General features: G+C 48.4%; 1 protein-coding gene across 1 annotated transcript in view; it reads left to right on the top strand.

Moving 5' to 3' along the window:
* Positions 1-3,339: 3,339 nt before the first annotated feature.
* The window catches only part of FBXW8 (F-box and WD repeat domain containing 8), a 60,799-nt gene continuing 45,314 nt past the window's right edge, over positions 3,340-18,824 (top strand). The window contains exons 1-4 of the mRNA XM_063173468.1: positions 3,340-3,627; positions 7,870-7,974; positions 14,192-14,356; positions 14,597-14,685. Coding sequence (XP_063029538.1) covers positions 3,340-3,627; positions 7,870-7,974; positions 14,192-14,356; positions 14,597-14,685 — 647 coding nt within the window. The remainder of the gene's footprint in view (positions 3,628-7,869; positions 7,975-14,191; positions 14,357-14,596; positions 14,686-18,824) is intronic.

The raw sequence follows: 18,824 nt of genomic DNA, 5'->3' as shown, positions 1-18,824 counted from the left end.
GATGGATGGATGGATGGATGGATGGACGGATGGGACAGCATGGGGATGCAGGGACACTGGGGATGGAATGACAGTGTGGGACTGGGAGTAGAGGGGACAGTGCTTGTGTGGTGGAAGATTCTGGTGTCGAGAGTGGGATTTTGATGGGACAGCAAAACAACAGTGTAGGAATGGGGGGATAGCGTGGGGATGGAGGGGACAATGTGGGATAGAGAGGACAGTGGGGAACTTGGGACAGAGGGGTCAGTGTGGGGATGGAGGAACAATTTGGGGACAGAGAGGACACTGTGGAATAGAGGGGACAGTGTGGGGACAGAGGAACAGTTTGGGGATAGAGGGGATGTGTGAGGAAGGTGGGACAGTGTGGGATCGAGGGGATAGCATGGGGATGGAGAGGACACTGTGGGGATAGAGGGGACACTGGGCATAGAGGGGACAGTATGGGGACAATGTGGGGATGGAGGGGACTGTGGGACAGAGGGGATGGCGTGGGGATAGAGAGACAGCGCGAGGCTGCAGATGCCTGTGGGCTGGAGGAGGGGACAGCGAGGAGATGCAGGGGGGCAGTGAGGGGATTACACAGAGCTGGAGCCGATTTCATCACCCGCAGCATTACGGATTCGGATCACATTTCGGGTGGCCGAGGCAGGAGCGCGCAGCCCCCGGCACTGACCCGGGGCCCGCGGGGCCTCCCCGGCTGCCAGGGCACGGGAGCAGGGCTGGCACCCCGGGCAGGGCGCGGGAGCAGGGCTGGCACCCCGGGCAGGGCACGGGAGCAGGGCTGGCACCCCGGGCAGGGCACGGGAGCAGGGCTGGCACCCCGGGCAGGGCGCGGGAGCAGGGCTGGCACCCCGGGCAGGGCTCCCTGCACACACCAGCCCTGGGATGGGACGGGGGGCTCGCTCTGGGCCATCAATCACCCCAAACTGGCCCCGTTCCCCCCCTGCTTTGCAGAGAAGCTGCTGTGAACCTCCTGGCAAATCTCCCCAGCCCATGCACCCTCCCTGGAGCTGCCCCATGTCCTGCTGCAGGGGCAGGTTCTGGACTGCAGTCCCACCTCTGGCAGGGCTCACCAGCCTGTGCACCCCAGGGAGACCCCTCCCCTAAGTTCCCGCAAGTGATTGCTTTGTAGGGAAAACAAATCAGAGAATGGCAGACTGGTTTGGGCTGGAAAGGACCTTAAATATCATCCCATTCCACCCCCTGCTATGGGCAGGGACACCTCCCACTGTCCCAGGCTGCTCCCAGCCCCAGTGTCCAGCCTGGCCTTGGGCACTGCCAGGGATCCAGGGGCAGCCCCAGCTGCTCTGGGCACCCTGTGCCAGGGCCTGCCCACCCTGCCAGGGAACAATTCCCAATTCCCAATATCCCATCCATCCCTGCCCTCTGGCACTGGGAGCCATTCCCTGTGTCCTGTCCCTCCATCCCTTGTCCCCAGTCCCTCTCCAGCTCTCCTGGAGCCCCTTCAGGCCCTGCAAGGGGCTCTGAGCTCTCCCTGGAGCCTTCTCCTCTCCAGGTGAGCACTCCCAGCTCTCTCTCCTAGCCTGGCTCCAGCCCTTGGAGCACCTCCATGGCCTCCTCTGGGCTCACTCCAGCAGCTCCAGGTCCCTCCTGATGCTGGGGACACCACAGCCAGGGGCAGCTCTGCAGATGGGGTCTCACCTGAGCGGGGCAGAGGGGCAGAATCCCCCCCTCCTTTCCTGCTGCCCACGCTGGGGGCTCAGCCCAGGGCAGGGGGTTTTGGGGTCCAGCACACAAGCCAGGCATGGCCAGCATTCACCCCCCTGTCTGTTGCAGGGTTTCTACATACAGGAGTTCCTCCCCTAAACGAGGTAGGGTTCTTTATGGACACCTGTTCGTGAGGTTGGGTTTTATAAACAGCACAGGCAAGCTGTAGAGGAGAGAAACCAGCAAGTGGCCAGTGGGGAAGGCAGAGCTCAACACCAGGGTGGGGGTAACTGCACAAGCTGCTGCTGACACCATGGGCTGTGCTTTACACTCTGTTCTAGAAGGACCAACTGTTTGACTGACACCAGCACATCCCTTACCTGCTCTGTTTCCTCTGATTCCTGAGGGCTCCTCAAGGAATCATCTGAAGACTTGACTATTCATGGCCTCTCTGCTTCCCTGGGCAGCTGGACTGGCTGAAGGTGCAGAGGCTTCGCAGCTGCGGTTCAGCATCATTTGAACCCAGCCCTGGAGCACCAAGGTGTGTTGATAGTGGAGAGGAACAGAACCAGCTTCGTGTCCCCTCCAAAACACCATCTAAGTGGCAGCTCTCAGGCTGTGGTGACCGCAGGAGATGGGTGTGATAGAAACAGCAAAACCCCTTCCCAGCAGGTGTGGTGGGCACGGCAGCAGTGGGGCCATCCCTCCCCACCCACTGGGCTTCAGACATGGCCAAGAGAAAGGGAAAAATGGCCTCAGAGGGGTGCATTAGTCACTCAGAGCGGCATATCGGTCACTCAGAGCGGCCACTTCCATGGGCAACAACTGAACCGTGGGAAAGGATTCTCCCTGAGGGACCGGCCATGGCTGTGAGGGGACTGAGGGCTCCCAGCGGGGCTCAGGGTGTCCAGCGGGATCCTGCCCTGTGCCTGGTCATGGCTGTGAGGGGGCTGAGGATTCCCAGTGGGGCCGGCCATGGCTGAGGGCTCCCAGTGGGGCTCAGGGTGCCCAGCGGGACCCTGCCCTGTCCCTGGTCATGGCTGTGAAGGGGCTGAGGGCTCCTAGCGGGACCCTGCCCTGTCCCCGGCCATGGCTGTGAGGGGGCTGAGGGCTCCCAGCGGGACCCTGTCCTGTCCCTGGTCATGGCTGTGAGGGGCTGAGGGCTCCCAGCGGGACCCTACGCGGTCCCCGGCCATGGCTGTGAGGGGCTGAGGGCTCCTAGCGGGACCCTACGCGGTCCCCGGCCATGGCTGTGAAGGGGCTGAGGGCTCCTAGCGGGACCCTGCCCTGTCCCCGGCCATGGCTGTGAAGGGGCTGAGGGCTCCTAGCGGGACCCTGCCCTGTCCCCGGCCATGGCTGTGAGGGGCTGAGGGCTCCCAGCGGGACCCTGCTCTGTCCCCGGCCACGGCTGTGAAGGGGCTGAGGGCGCCCAGCGGCGCCCGGAGCCCAGACCGACCCTGCCGTCCCCGCGGCCCCGCTAGGCCGCCTGCGGCTTTCCAGAGCCAGGCTGGGCCCTCGTGTGGGCACCACAAAACGACGGCCCCGGCCCGAACACCGGCTCCATTTCCAGGCACCGGCCCCGGTCCCGGCAGCGGCGGCGGAACCTTGTGGCGGCGGAACGCGCGGGCGCGGGGCGCGGTTTCCGTGCCGCGCCGGGCCGGCCCCGCCGCCATGGCTGCGGTGCCGGCGGAGCGGGAGCGGCCCCGGCGGCGAGAGGAGCGGGCCGGGGGCGCGAAGCGGCGGCGGCGGGATGAGCCCCCTCAGGAGCCGCCGGAGAGGCCGGGAGAGAGCCCGCGGGAGCCCCCAGCCGAGCCCGGGTACCTGGCGCTGGCCCGCGGGCTGCTGGCCGGCAGCGCCCCGGCCCGCCGCAGCCCGGCGCCCGCCCGGCCCGCCGGGGAACCCGCGGATGGGGAAGCCGGAGATGGGGACGATCTGCTGGGACAGCTGATCCGAGACCTGGTAGGGCTGCGCGGGGCCGGCGGCGGCCCCGGGGCTGCGGCGGGGACGGGCCGGGCCCCGGGCGGGGTCGCGGTGGGGCCGGTACCGGAGCACGGAGAGGGCTCGGCTGAGGGGCCGCTGGGAGCGGCGAGCAAACGGGGACATTGAATTTGTGTTCCTGTGTACTTGTTTATAACCTCATCTTCTGAATATACATCCTTTTACAAAGTTTTAACCCTTCAGAATCCGCCTGTCCTGTGTAATGGCGCGGGGTGGGATTGTTGGGTTGTCCTATGCGGGGCTCGGTGATCCTCGAGGGTCCCTTCTAACTCGAGATATGCCATGATTCTATGAAATAATATCTTTTTTCTTTTAAGATTTTTTGTTGTTTACTCAGGCACTTGATGTGAGTGCAGGAATTAAGGATATCCTGCCTTGTGACACAGCAGCGTAGTAAGAAAACAAGTTTAATTCTTTAAATAAAGGGGGTAATTTGGAAATAGTCTTAAATACAGTTCTGAACCAGATAAAAGTTACTTTGGTAAATCCTCTAAATGCCATAGAGATGTTATTTACAGTATAGGAAAACTAAGGGGGAAACCAATTTTCTTGGTTCTCACTAACCTCACTATGACTAATTACTCTTTGCTTAAAAAAATTAAAAGGAACAGATTAAATTTCTGTCTGCAAGGCACAAATTAATCCATTTTACAGAATTAGTGCTCCATTAGCACACAGGAGCCCGAATCTGTCTCAGAGGGGCTGGTTGTATTTGAGTTTTGGACTCATTCCAGTAGACTTTTAGACAGACTGGTGCTGACTTAACATCCCTGCTTCCTTGTGCTGAGGACAGGCTGCAGGAATTTTTGGGGTGTGGGAAGACCTGGCTGTGCCCCTCATGTTAGGATTGCATTAGAATGTGTGAAAAATGCGTATTTTATGGTTGGCTTTCCACAAATATTAAAATGAATGTTATATGTGTTGTGTTAGAAAGTAATGCTGTATTAATTGTCTTAAGTAGTGTGGTAAATATAGTTTTGGGTTATAAAAAAAAAATGTTAAAATAGAAACTATGCTATGTAGGGTACTTTTTTTAAAGAAAGGACTGGCAGTGAGATAGCAGCCCCAAGACACCTCAGTCTTTCAGAGAAAAAGAATTTATTGCCCATTATCAGGAGAAATGAACTTCTTCCCGCCTCGAAGGTGCCGTCAGGATTCAGAGGAAGAAGTTGACACTGACCAGACAGAATCCTGTGTTTGAATGGAATTTATGCATCATGTATGAGGTGTATGAATATGCAACAGGCTGTTGTTTTTAAGGGTTAATCCTCTGTTAATGGGGGTCCTTTTTCGGGCTCCTGCTGCCCAGAAAGAGGTACCTGGACTGTCCATAACTCTTTGTTTCTATTGTCTCATATTGTCCTAATTCAAATTGTCCAAGTTATTATTACTCTAATTATATTACTATTTTTGTAACTATTTTATAACATTAACTATTTTATAACTATTTTATTAGTATTAAACTTTTAACATTTTAAAAACAAGTGATTGGTGTTTTTCTCAGAATGGAATCAGTAGGAGTTCGTGCTGTGCCTCCAGAACCTCAGATCCTAAATCAGGATCATCCCCTCTTGGCACTTCCTAGCCCCCATTCCTTTGCTTCTTTGTAGGTTTCTTCTACAGCTACTCTTCATTTAAACTTGGACCCTTTGCAGAACCAAAGCAGAAAAAAAAGGCACTTCTGGGTTTATTTGAAGCAGGGTATAAATCCTTGTGCAGCTCAATTTATAAAAAGCCTGTGCAGGCTGGGAGAGCTGGGGGTGCTCACCTGGAGAGGAGAAGGCTCCAGGGAGAGCTCAGAGCCCCTTGCAGGGCCTGAAGGGGCTCCAGGAGAGCTGGAGAGGGACTGGGGACAAGGGATGGAGGGACAGGACACAGGGAATGGCTCCCAGTGCCAGAGGGCAGGGATGGATGGGATATTGGGAATTGGGAATTGTTCCCTGGCAGGGTGGGCAGGCCCTGCATCCCTGGAAGTTTTTTGCTCTTTTCCCCCTCCTTTCCTCCGTTGGTGCTGAGCCTTGTGTGAGCACTGCTGTGCCTGCAGCCCTGATTCCTTGCAGTGAGACCCCAGTTGTCGGTTTCTCGGCTGTTTAGGTGACCTGGAAAGGCCCGGGGTGGCCTTGGGCAGCCCGTGCTCCAAAGGACGAGGAGAGACTTCTGATCTTTTCTCGGTCTCGGTGTTTATTAATTGTTTATCTAAAAGATTTTCTTTCAGCCCAACAGAGGTCTGCTCAGCAAGCCAGCCATGAGCACACTGAGAGCCCCCGGGGCGGTCACCTATCTTTATACTCAAAGTTACGTATACAATATTTATAATTTTTCCCCAATACCTTCTACCCTTATTAACCAGTGCACTTCTAGTAATAACCAATCCCAAAGTGCCAACATCACCACAGAAGATGGAGGCCAAGAAGAAGAAGAAGAAGAACAGGACACGCCCCAATTCCTCCATCTTACTTCTTTAGACCCCCCTGTACAGAAATCCTAAACCCTGTGTTTCACACTCTAATTAACCTATCCCTTCACCATTCACCCAGTGAAATCCTCCCATCCTCATACAGGTGTCGTCTCCCGTGTAGGATCAAAGTCCAGCCACCAGACACTTCTGGCAACATCCCAGGACTCCCGAGCCCCCCAAGGGTGCTCTCGGCCACTCTGCACCTCCATCCTGAGGTGCTGAGATCCCACACCCAGTGTGCCCCCAGCCAGCCCCGATCTGCTCTTGCACACGAGTCAAGCCCAGTTTGGAAGGAGCTCACCCGTGCTGCTGCCGTGCCTGAGCTCAAAGCCCGGAGCTAACAACCCTTGCCCGGTGGCTCCGGAGCAGGATCACCTCTGGCCAGCTCGGAGCCAAGGAGAGCCTCCCTTTGTGCTTTCCTCGGGTGTCCCCGCTGGGCACGGCTGGGAGTTACAGCACTCCAAAGCAAAACAGAACCTGCGGAGCCACGGCCCCAGCACGGGGCAGGGACAAGGAGCTGCTTGTGCAGGGAAATTGGGGGTGAGGAGGGAGGGCAGCAGCAGGGCTGGCTGCAGCTCCTGCTCTAAGGAACTTCAGATCAAGTGGGAGGTTCCAGTGTGTGTGAAATGAGGTTTTGTTGATAAGACCTGATGGGAGCATTGCCCATGCCCTAAACACTTGCCTGTGTTTAGGTTGTCTTGTCCTGAGTGTGTCTCATTATATTGGTATTTCCCTGAGGAACTGCTTTAAATAAACCCAGAATATCCCTTCTATTCTACTTTGGTGCTGCAAATGGTCCAGAACTGAATGAGAAGCTGTAGGACAGACCTGCAAAGAAACAAAGGTACCAGACCTTCAAAGAAACAAAGAACAAAGGCTCCAGGAGATGATCCTGAGCTTCTGGAGGCAAACAGTGGAGGTGGGTTTACACTGAGCAGCTGATTTTGTGCATGAGGATTGATGGACAATGATCAGGAGCACCTGTCGGGGGACAGAAACCAGAGAGAATGCTGCAGAACAAAGCTGGTGATGTAGAAATAGTTATATATTATAGAAATATATATATATAATAGAAATTAATATATTATAGAAATAGAATCGGATTATTAAGCTCTTTCTCTATTATAGAGTATAAAAATCGTGAATATCTAGACAGGATAACAGCAAAGATAAATCTTGTTGTGATAACTGCATAAAGAAGATGCAATAATTATGTAATTAAACCAAACAGAGTACATCTAGGAAAAATCTATGTGCTGCATTTAGCTGTTAGCTTAAATTGATGGATTTGGCTTCAATTTTTAGATTGAGGTGCTCAATTAGTTAAAGGAGGAACATTTCTTATTAAAATAACATTTTTATATTAGTAATGAAAGAAGCCAACATTATCTCCATTCAGTTTTATTTAAAATATTTGTTCATTTTTCCATCATAGGTGGAAAATAGATTGAAATAGATTGAAATCTTGCTGGTGAAGTTAACAATGGGCATACGTCTTCAAAGTGATCATTAATTGGGTGTTTTTGGCACTTTAGCCAAACTGTTTCACTAGAACTTGTGTCCTGCCTTTCTCTGCCCTTTAAAGGGCCATGAAATGGGGGAGAGGCAGCAAAGCTGATATTTTCATGGAGCTGTGGTGGCCCTGAGGACACACCATTCCTCCTCCATACCATGGTAACTTCTCCTGCTGTCAAGCTGTGTGTTAAACCAGCCTCACCAATTATTTTCTCCTTTTTCCTCCCCAGAATGAAATCAATGAGGTTCCTTTTTTCGACGTGCAGCTGCCTTACGAGCTGGCACTGAAGATATTCCAGTACCTGGGCAAGGCTGAGCTGGGCAGGTGTGCTCAGGTGAGTGCTGCTGGCAGTTTGCTGCTCTGATTCCACTAAAAACTGGCAGAAATAGTGAAAAACCAGGCACCTTGACCTTCTTCACCAAGGAACTCAGCTGGTTGTGCTTTCACTCACAGGAGGCAGTTCCAAAGCTGGATATTGGAAATGTGATGGTACATGAGCTGGATTTACAGCTGCACTTGAGCAGAGTTAAATAAAACATCTGTGGCTTGGGCAGCAGCAAAGCCTTAGAATTGAAAATAAATAGCGCAGAGATATTTTGATTTGAGTGAGTGTTTTGAAGCATTTTTGATTCAGGTCAGTGTCTTGCAGTGTTTAGGACTCAGCACTTGGCAGTGCTGAGGGCATGGCAAGAGCTGCTCCTCCCAATTTCCAGCATGGAATTGAACCACAGACATTGGAGTAGCAACTTTTTATCTGTAGTATTTCCATGTGAGGCTAAATTCTTAAATGACCCTGATTTCCTCTCCCCAGCCCTGCAAGGGGTTTATATTTTTCTTTTCTGACACTTTCAGATAATGCTCTCAGCAGTCTGTACTCAGGCATGGTCCTTAATTTACGTGTAGTTGTAAACTCCCTGTCTCTTCCAGAACTTTACTGAAACACTCACTCTCACCTCATTCTACTCAGGGTTGTTCAGCCCACACTGCTGGGCCTCTTTATTTCCTTTCTTCACACACTGATGAAGCTCCTCTCTCAATGAGTCTTCAAAGCCAGCTTAATTGGCAAGTGCTGATTACCCAGTGGAATCAAGCAGAATATTGTGGATAAAATTCCAGCTTCTCCTGTGGCCACTGTTTAGGGTTCCAGGCTGGTGGTCATTAACTTTCACATACAGAGCTCATCTTGCAACCTCACAAAATCCAACCAAAACCATTCTCTGTGTTACAAACAGTCTAGGGCATGGTTTGAGTGGAAGAGAAAAATGTTAATATGTGAAAACTGAGAAGTGACAGACAGGGTGTGTTGAGGATGGCTGAACTTAAATATTCTGCAGATGGTCCAGGCATTGAAAGGAAATTGGGCTTTTAATGTTCAGTGTGAGTGTGTTGTAGTGTTAAATAGCTACAAGTGGTTATTGCTTAAATCTTTGAGTTGCTAATGCCTTTTAGAGACAGGGACTGTTTAAAGAAAATGAATTCCTTGTGCAGGGCTGCTCTTGCAGAGGGGAAAATTCTCTAGGATTATTTTTTGGTGCTGTCCAGGACAGGGAAGCTTTCAGATGTACTCAAGTTTCTGTCTCTTGTGGTTGAGATATGCCATCAGTAAAGGCCACAGCCCATGACATGGAACAGGGTTGCATTTTTGCAGTGGATTAGTTTAAGGTTTTTCTTTCACTCTCTTTTCCCCCCTCCTTAGGCATGATCACTTTACCTCATGGCATAGTAAAAAGATTGGCTGCTAAGGCTGCTCCTTTTCCCTGTGCTTAGGGCTGGACTGGATTTCTCTCCCATTCACTTTGCTTTTTAGCTTGAACCTGTTCTCATAAGATGTGTTTTAACAGAGACAATTTTCCACATTTCTCATTCTCCTGTTCCCAAGTCACTGTTCCTTTGTGGCAGCTGAGCAAGTGCCCAGTGTTTCACAGGGCTTTCCCAATCAGATGAATATCCAGTGCAGAGCTGGCTTCTTTTTAACTGTTCAAATAAAAAGCAGAGCCATAAAAATAAATAGCATTTTCATTTTTCTCCTGGTGGTTTTGTTTTTGAAGGGGGGGAGCCCTCTTCTGTTCCATGGAAAACCCTGCTGCTTTATGGTGTTATCCTAGAAAGGTTTTTTTTATTAAGGTGCCTTGGGATTTCAGTGAAATTGGGCCAGTTGGTGGAATTGGCATCATGATCCTTGTGAGTGCTTTTGGAGAAAACCTGTTTGCTTGGTTCTTTATGCCAAATTGGTAAGCAGCTAACAGGAAAGGAGCCTGACTGCAGAGCCTCTCTGAGATTTAATCACACCACAGACTGTCTGGAGAACTTGAATTTCACCTTGATATTTCCCTCTCCCTTGCTCCCCCACAGCTTTTCTTTGATTTTTGGAATTAGTAGTGTAAACCACAGCCTGTCTGTGTGGCACTGGAAGTACAGAAGTCTGTAAATAAATGTCCTGAGCTCTGCTGGGGCTGCAGTAGGGGGGTGACATTCAGCAGCATCCACCAGATCAGTCCCTGTTGAATCCCCCAGATTCTCCTTGATATCTCCTTTGAATTCAAGGTGAAAAGTAATCCAGGGCTTCATGTAGCACAGAACAGGCCAGGGTAAGGCAGAATTATGCCCTGTGAGCACTTTCTGATTGTGTTCTGACCATTGGCAGAAATATCTGTACCATGAATGACTCTCCTGTGGCTGTGAGCAGGTTTGGGAGCAAGCAGTCACTCCTTCCTCCTGGTCAGGGTGTAGAGGGAAAGGAAAACAATCCCAGCATCACAAATGTGACAAACTGAAATGTCTTTGTGTGATTTAGGGCTGATACTGTAAATACATTTATTTTACCCACTGTAGTAAATACATTTATTTTACCCATGGCCTTTATGGTTCAGCTTGGTGATGAGGGGATGTGTTTGAGTTCAGCAACACTGAATTTTGGCAGTTTTGTTTCTGAACAGATCAATGGGAAATTCCCTTGACCTGTTAATGGGAAATTCCCTTGACCTGTTTGGTTTTCATCTTAGAGAAGGTTTAGAAGTGTTTACCAACACAGGAATTGTGTATGTATCTAGGGCAAGGGAGACTGTTTCTAGGAATTTAGGAAGGAATTGTCATGCATAAATCAAGAATTTCAGCTGCTTGCTTCCAGGGCTTCTGGGATTGTCAAACTGTTGAGGCTTTAATGTTTATATATTTATAAAAAGAAAATTGAATGTGTTTTTTTGAGCATGGTTTTGCATCAGGGTTGTTTATGGGTAAAAGCCATCATTCCAACCTCCTTGTGATTCCCAGAGAGTGCAGAGAAATGGATGGGGAAGGAAATCCCTGCCCTGGGCTGAGCCCCCAGCAGGGGCAGCAGGAATGAGGGGGGGATTCTGCCCCTCTGCCCTGCTCAGGTGAGACCCCACCTGCAGAGCTGGCCCAGCCCTGGGGTCCCCAACATCAGGAGGACCTGGAGCTGCTGGAGTGAGCCCAGAGGAGGAGATGCCCCAAGGGCTGGAGCCAGGCTGGGAGAGCTGGGGGTGCTCACCTGGAGAGGAGAAGGCTCCAGGGAGAGCTCAGAGCCCCTTGCAGGGCCTGAAGGGGCTCCAGGAGAGCTGGGGAGGGACTGGGGACAAGGGATGGAGGGACAGGACACAGGGAATGGCTCCCAGTGCCAGAGGGCAGGGATGGATGGGGTATTGGGAATTGGGAATTGTTCCCTGGCAGGGTGGGGAGAGGCTGGGATGGAGCTCCCAGAGCAGCTGTGGCTGCCTCTGGATCCCTGCAAATGTTCCAGGCCAGGTTGGACAGGGCTGGGAGCAGCCTGGGACAGTGGGAGGTGTCCCTGCCATGGCAGGGGTGGCACTGGGTGGTCTTCAAGGTCCCTTCCAGGCCAAACCATTTTGTGCTCAGGGCTGTGAGCAGAAAAGATGAGCAGCTTCCATCAGAATGGCTTTGGATTAAACACTTGGCACTGGTTTTTGTACTGAGCTCAAAGTCCAGCGAGTTCTAATTGAGGCCCCTGGTCCCAGCAAATGAGCCTTGACTCTGCCTTTGTGTGTCTGGGGAAGAAAATAAACCTAGTGAAATAAAAACCATTATCAGATGCAGAGGGATGAATAAACCTTCATTAGGATTTGAGCCAGTTGATTTAGATGGGATTAGAAGAAATTTTGGATTTGATGGAAGAGGTGGGGTTTTTTAGGGGGAAAAATATCCCCCAGAGGCAAAACCAAATAGCAAAGCCTGTGTCAGCAAAAGCTTTTGAAGTCCTTCAGAACATTATTACTTGCTGAACTATAAAATATAAAACTGTCCCTCTGTGGAGCTCAGGGGAACCCAAACTTTCTTTGCTTAGAACAGTTGTAAAAAGATAATAGGAACACTGAAGACAAAATTAAATTCAGGACTCCAAATCTATAAACAAGTCTGTAAGATGTTGTCATTGATCCTTGCTGCAGTTTCTGTGCAGTTTAGATTTGGAAACAGTTTTAACAAGAGCTTTGTACATCTCAGCTCCTCTCCAGCACCCAGCTTTTGGGTGCATGTAAATAAAGCCATAATGCCCTGGCTGTTGGGGCCTCACCTGAAACTCCAAGTCAAGCAGATCTAATAAAGCTGACTTGAAGCCAATGGCTGGTTTTAATGCTGCAGCTCACAGTGGTGCTGTAAAGTGAAATGCTTGAGACTCTTTATTAGTGATTTCGTGCAGCTGAGCCTCGCTCAGTGGGGTTTTACAAGGGATTGGCATGTGAGTTTGGGGCTGTAAGGAAAGGCTGGGTTAGGGACCCTTTGGAAATTCAGGCTTGTAAAGCAGCAGGGTTCACTGTAATTTGATTGAAAAAAAATCAGGATAGGATAGGATCTTTATTCCCCCTGAAAGTTGAAAAGGCAGTCAAAATTTTATGTAGCTCCCCCCCCTTTTCTTTTGTTTTACTGTCTTTATAAAATGCTTTTAAGACCTTGAAACTTGAAAGGTCTGTGCAATATTGTCTGTTTTGGCAGGCTGAAAGGTGTGTGTTTATTTTTGATTTTTCTTTTGGAAAGCAAGGCAAGAGCTGGCCTGGTTTGGCTGTGCTTCCCTGTGCGTGTGCTCAGCCTGTCCCTGTCAGGGAAATGTTGCTGCTGTTTGGGGAGGGGGCAGAGGTTCTGCCTGGGGAGCTCCACTCCTGCACCACAGCTGCTCTTTTGGTGTGTCAGCAGAAAGCTGCTTTGGGGTTTTGGGTTTTTTTTTTTTTTTTGTATTCTTGGAGCAATAACACAGATATTTATCCTACTTTTAAATCAAATTGAGAGCAAATTCCTGATGGTTTGGATTTGGGATTGCCTCTCTTTGGTGCTTTTGAAGTTGCTGAGTGTGTCCCTCCAGGGACAGGAGCGCTCAGCACTTTGATTCCAGGGTGCTGTGTGTTGCTGGAGCAGCCTCAGTGCTGGTTCTGCCATTTCAGGGCATTATTCTTGCCCTGTGCAGGTTGTTTCCTTTGTCACAGGATGGAGGGGGATTGTCTCCCTGTGCCACTTTGCTCTGAGGGCTCTGGGTGATCCAGAATGTTCATTTTGCTGCTTTTGGATATTCCTATTTGAGCACTGCTTTTCTCTGTAAGTCTCAAACCTTGAAAACACTTGCAGGTTACTCAGATCACCCCTTCTTTCATCATATTAAACATTTTCTGTGTGTGTGTCACTATGGAAAAAATGGCAAATAAATATAAAGAGATGGTCCTGGGGGAGTTTGTGTCCATGGGAGGCTTGGATTCTTGGCATAATCTGGGGACTGAAATGAACATTAGATGCTTAATTGTAACTTACTAAAAATGATGTCAGTCTCAGAAGGTTCTTTTAATCTTTTTAGAACCAGAGCACAATTGATTGCTGCTTTCACCAGTCGTGGCTTTCATTGGTTACATCTGTTTTTTTAAATTAAGAATTACAGAGGAAAAAAAAAAGCTACTTAAGTTGGCTCTTACCTCTTGAATCTTTAATTCTGAGCCCACAATTGATTGTGATGAAGCTGTTCTCTCTGGAATGGGCAGCAACTTGAGGCTGCTTGAAAAACTTAATAATTCATTCCTATTTATGCATACTGTAATACAATAGGTTATAAATCACTAATGTCATACCCCTAATCAGGCATTGTCAGTGGGACTTCAGAGGTATGGTGCTGTGATCTGAGAGGGTTTCTTAGCTACAAATATGAAAATATATTCATATTTTTGCTGTAAGCTCACAATTCTCTCTTAATTGTTTTCTTGCTGCTTTTCCTGCCAAAATTTTCCAGTCACTGATATTTCAGGTTGACAGTGTGGCCACTAAACTGGTGTCTATGTTATGTGGAGTTTCAGTGGAGTATAAACTCATTTTTTTCCTGAAGAAACCACAGAAAACAAGCCTTTTGTTAAAAGTCTGGGGGTTTTATATACTCAGGTCTATAAAGACTGAACAAATATATTTGTTAAAGTAAGACTTTTATCTTAATACAGACCTGTATTAATTTATATCTTAATATGAAATATTAAATAGTATCTGAAATACAAAATCTCATTTTTCCTTATCCATTTATCAGAGATCCATATATAAACATTGATTTCTAGGTCAGCAGGACATGGAAAATCCTTGCAGAAGACGAAGTGTTGTGGTACCGGCTGTGCCAGGAGGAGGGATACCTGTTGGACATGAGCATCTCTGACCATTCCTGCTGGAAGCTTGCCCTCAAAAACTGCAGAGCCAGAGAGCACATGCTGAAAACCAACTGGAAGGTGAGAGGAAAATTAAGGAATTGGGGAAAAATTGGAATGGGGAAAAATTGGAATGGGGAAAAATGGGAACCTGCTTAGAGCAAGTGGGAGACGAGGGTTGGTGTTGTGTTCTGCAGCTCCTCTTTCCCAGCTGAAAGCTGCTGGGGGGTTTTGGGGTAGCAGTAGCAAAGCTGGGAGTTTGCCAGCAGCAGGTTTTGCTGGATAAAGGAATGGCATCACCAGCCCTGTGTCTCTCTGCAGAACCGTGTGGGTGCCGTGAGCCAGCTGCACTACGAGCCCGGCCGCGTCCTGTGCGACGTCCACTGCTGCGACGGCGTGGTGATGGCAGGGTGAGCACGGGGCTGGCACTGCCCTCTGTGGCTGCACGGGGCTGGCACTGCCCACTGCACCTTCCACAGAGTGTGCACTGCCCACTGCACCTTCCACAGAGTGTGCACTGCCCACTGCACCTTCCATAGTGTGTGTAATGCCCACTGCACCTTCCACAGAGTGTGCACTGCCCACTGCACCTTCCATAGTGTGTGTAATGCCCACTGCACCTTCCAAAGAGTCTGCATTGCTCACTGCAGCTGCAGCAGGGTCTGCACTGCCCATTGCACCTTCCATAGAGTGTGCACTGCCCACTGCACCTTCTATAGAGTGTGTAATGCCCACTCCACCTTCTATAGAGTGTGTAATGCCCACTCCATCCTCTATGGAATGTGTAATACCCACTCCACCTTCTATAGGGTGTGTGATGCCCACTCCATCCTCTATGGAATGTGTAATACTCACTCCACCTTCTATAAAGTGTGTAATGCCCACTCCATCCTCTATGGAATGTGTAATGCCCACTCCACCTTCTATAGAGTGTGTAATGTCCACTCCATCTTCTGTAGGGTGTGTAGTGCCACTTCACCTTCTGTAGACTGTGCAATGCCCACTCCAACATCTATGGAGTATGTGATGTCCAGTCCACCTTCTATAGAGTGTGTAATGCTCCTTCCATCCTCTATAGAATGTGTAAAGCTTGCTCCATCTTCTGTAGTGTGTAAGGCCCCCTCCATCCTCTATAGAGTGTGTAAAGGTTGCTCCATCTTCTATGGAGTGTGTAATGCCCACTGCACCTGCTACAGTCAGCAGTGCCCACTCCATCTAATAGAGTGTGTAATGCCCACTCCACCTTTTATAGTGTGTAATGTTCACTCCATGTGTTATAGAATGTGTAATGTCCATTGCAACTGCAACAGTGTGTAGTGCCTACTCCATCCTTACCAGTGTGCAATTCCCACTCCACCTTTTTGGAGTGTGTAATATTCACTCCATGGAGTGTTTAATGCCCACTCCATCTTCTATAGTGTGTATAATTCCCCCTCTACCTTTACCAGGCTGTGTAATGCCCACTCCACCTTCTATAGAGTGTGTAATGCTCATTTTATCTTCACCAGAGTGTCTAATGCTCACTCCACCTTTAACAGAGTGTGTAAATCTTGCTCCATCCTTACCAGGCTGTGTAATACTCCCTCCACCTCTACTAAGCTGTGTAATGCCCACTCCATCTTTACCAGTCTGTGTAGGGCTCACTCCACCGTCACCATCTGAAATCTCAGGTGCTTCCTTTAATAAATTCAAAAGCAGCACCTGTTTGTTGCTTAATTAACTTAATTCTGTTAAGAATGGATTCAGCTGCAGTTCCTGAGACAGGCTGTCCTTTAGTGACTCATGAGGATGTTTATCTACAATTTACCTCAGCAGTTCAATTTTTTATGGAACTATTCAAAAGTTATCTCATGTACAAGTAGTCCCTGTAAAAACTCAGGTGCTTTTTGATGAACTCCATCTATTGTTTTGCTGTGGAAGGACCCAGAATGTATTAAACATTTTATACATCTACTGAAAAAAAAACCAACTTTTTAATGTTTTTTCCTAAAAATCTCTTAATCACAAAGATATCTTGTCACAGCACAAAAATAACTTTAGAAGGACTGTTACTTTTCTCCATTCTTACTTAAAAGACAACCTGGGGGGAAAATAACCCACTCAGAATAGATAAACTCAAACTTCTCTTTTCCTAATATAGAAGTTTTCTGGACCTTGGTTTAATGTTATCTATTCATGTGGTTTATACTCTTAAATACAATTTTAAGAGTCTCACAAATTTTTAGAAGAGGTTACAGTGATTCTCCCAGGAAGTTTGAGGCTTTCCTGTGTTCTGTTTGAATTTCACAGGTTCAGTAATTAGTAACCCTCCAGAAATGACATGAATAAATAAAAATTATGATATAAATAAAATTATTACATTGTCCTTGACATACCAGAGTTAAATGTGTAATGGTAGCACTTCATGTTAATGGTGTGGGACTGAGGAAACTGCTTCTAAAATACTTCAAAATTAACAGACTAGTTATAAGAAAGATGCCTGGAAAACTCTAATTCATGGAAATCCTTTTGAATGCTCTTGGACAGCTGAGAGCAGGACTCTAAAGTATCAGACAGCAAACCCAGTTGTCTCCATGCTGCTGCCAAAACCTCCAGCTCTTCTTTTCTTTCATTTCCTTCTTTGTATTTTTATCCAAACGTGCAGTAAATAGTTATGCAGATTAAATTACATTTCTGAAGTATTAATAAACAAAGGTTATGAATCCTGCATATTAAATCAAATAGTCCATATTTTGGCTTGGTGTATCAGAGAAGTTGGGTCCTGACAGTTGCACACACTCTTTTCATGTTGCTTCTCCAGTTCCTCCAGTATCTCCTGATTCTCTTGGTGAATTTACATCAGGGGTGTGATACAATTAAATAATTCAGATACCTGAAAACAGGTGAGCAGGTAAGAGACCGCTGAGGGAACTCTGCATGTGTGTATCCTTTAGGAAAAAAGATGTCCACTTAAATGACTTTCCAGTAATTTCTCTGAAAATTGAATTATCTCTTTATGAAGCTGTCAGCATGTGTTTGATAAAACAACATGAAGAAATTAAAATTCAGCTGTTTGAATTTACCTAGTTAGTAAATGAAGAGTTTAGAGCATTAGAACACAAAAGTTATGTCCTTTGCTGTTTACTGCTTGTCCTTCACTCTGCTTGGTCTCTTAAATTGGTAAATGGTAAATATCAAACAAGGGAGACTTCAGTTTATAACTAAAACTTCAGAGGGCATCAGCAAATTGTGCAGAGAAATACTTTATGTGCATTTGGTAAGTATTTAGGATATTGAGGAATTTGTTGGGGTTTTGTTGTTTGCTGTGTTTTTATTTTTTAAATCCAACCATAACCCTCCCCTGTCTCTCCCAGCTTATAAAATTGAACTTAATGGCATTGTGCTTTCAAATTTGTCATAAAAGTGTAATGAATCTGGTGATCAATAACAAACTGTTGTGTTCTTTCAGTGCTGAAGAAGTAATTTAATAGCTGAGGTTTACAAAGTCAATTCTCCTCTCAGTATAAATATCAATTATCTGTTACATTTAATGATTCTCTCTCCTGTTTCACAAACACTGTGCTCAGCTTTGCATGGGAATAATCAGTGATTACAGAGGGGCCTGTGTGTCTGAATGTGTGAGTTTGCAGGGCCTGGTGCTGCTAATCCAGAATTGTGGGGCATTTCCCAAGGATTTTCTATTCTGAATATTTTCTATTCCAAATATTTTCTATTTCTGCTCAGGGCTGCTGAGTTTTTAGCAGGTTTTTGGATCATAATTCCACTCCTGGTGCTCCAGCCCATTCCCTGGGCACGCTCCAGCCCCTCCAGGTCCTTTTTGTCCTGAGGGGCCCAGAACTGGGCAGAGGGTTGGAGGTGCCCCAGGAGTGCCCAGTGCTTTGCCCTGGGACAGCCCAGGTGCCCTTGGCCCCTTGCACACCTGGGCACACCTGGGCTGGGCTGGTGCCCAGCTGCTGTCACCAGCACCTCCAGGGCTTTGTCCACCCTGTGCAGCCTCCAGCATTCCCTGGGGTGGTGATGGCCCAAGGTAGGACCCTGCTCTTGGCCCTGCTGGTGTTCTGTGCCAGAACTTTGCCTGGCACTGAGGTCAGGCTGACAGGGCAGTGAAATAAACAGGGCAGCAGATCTTTCTCCTTTTTAATGCCTTTATTTAAAATCAGCACGGGTGGGAAGAACCGAGGGCTTGCACTCAATACTGCTGCTGCTGCTCCCAGGAATGGCACAGAGGAGGAGGAAAAGTGCAGCTTTGTCCACTGGTCTGTGGGCAGAGCTGGAGCTTCCATCCTCATGAGAGCATCAGGAGGTTCCCAGTTTTTCAGTTCCACATTCGAGGTCCTCTGTCCAGCCAACATGTTTTTAGGTTAGGGTGAGGTGTAAAAAGGGTCTTTGGAGACACTGGATTCTGTTCCTCACGTCTAGACATCACTTTGATCTGCCAATTCCATGTTGGCTCATATTTTTTAGGGGTTTTTGGCTAGGTTTGGTGAGGGGTTTCTTTATTTGCATGCCAGCTCCGATGTCCCCTCTTCACCATCCAGGTGGCATCCTC

Source organism: Melospiza melodia, chromosome 20 (assembly GCF_035770615.1).
Source record: "Melospiza melodia melodia isolate bMelMel2 chromosome 20, bMelMel2.pri, whole genome shotgun sequence".
Taxonomy (NCBI): Eukaryota; Metazoa; Chordata; class Aves; order Passeriformes; family Passerellidae; genus Melospiza; species Melospiza melodia.
Note: the sequence above shows the minus strand (reverse complement) of the source record. Positions and strands in the feature narration are given on the sequence as shown.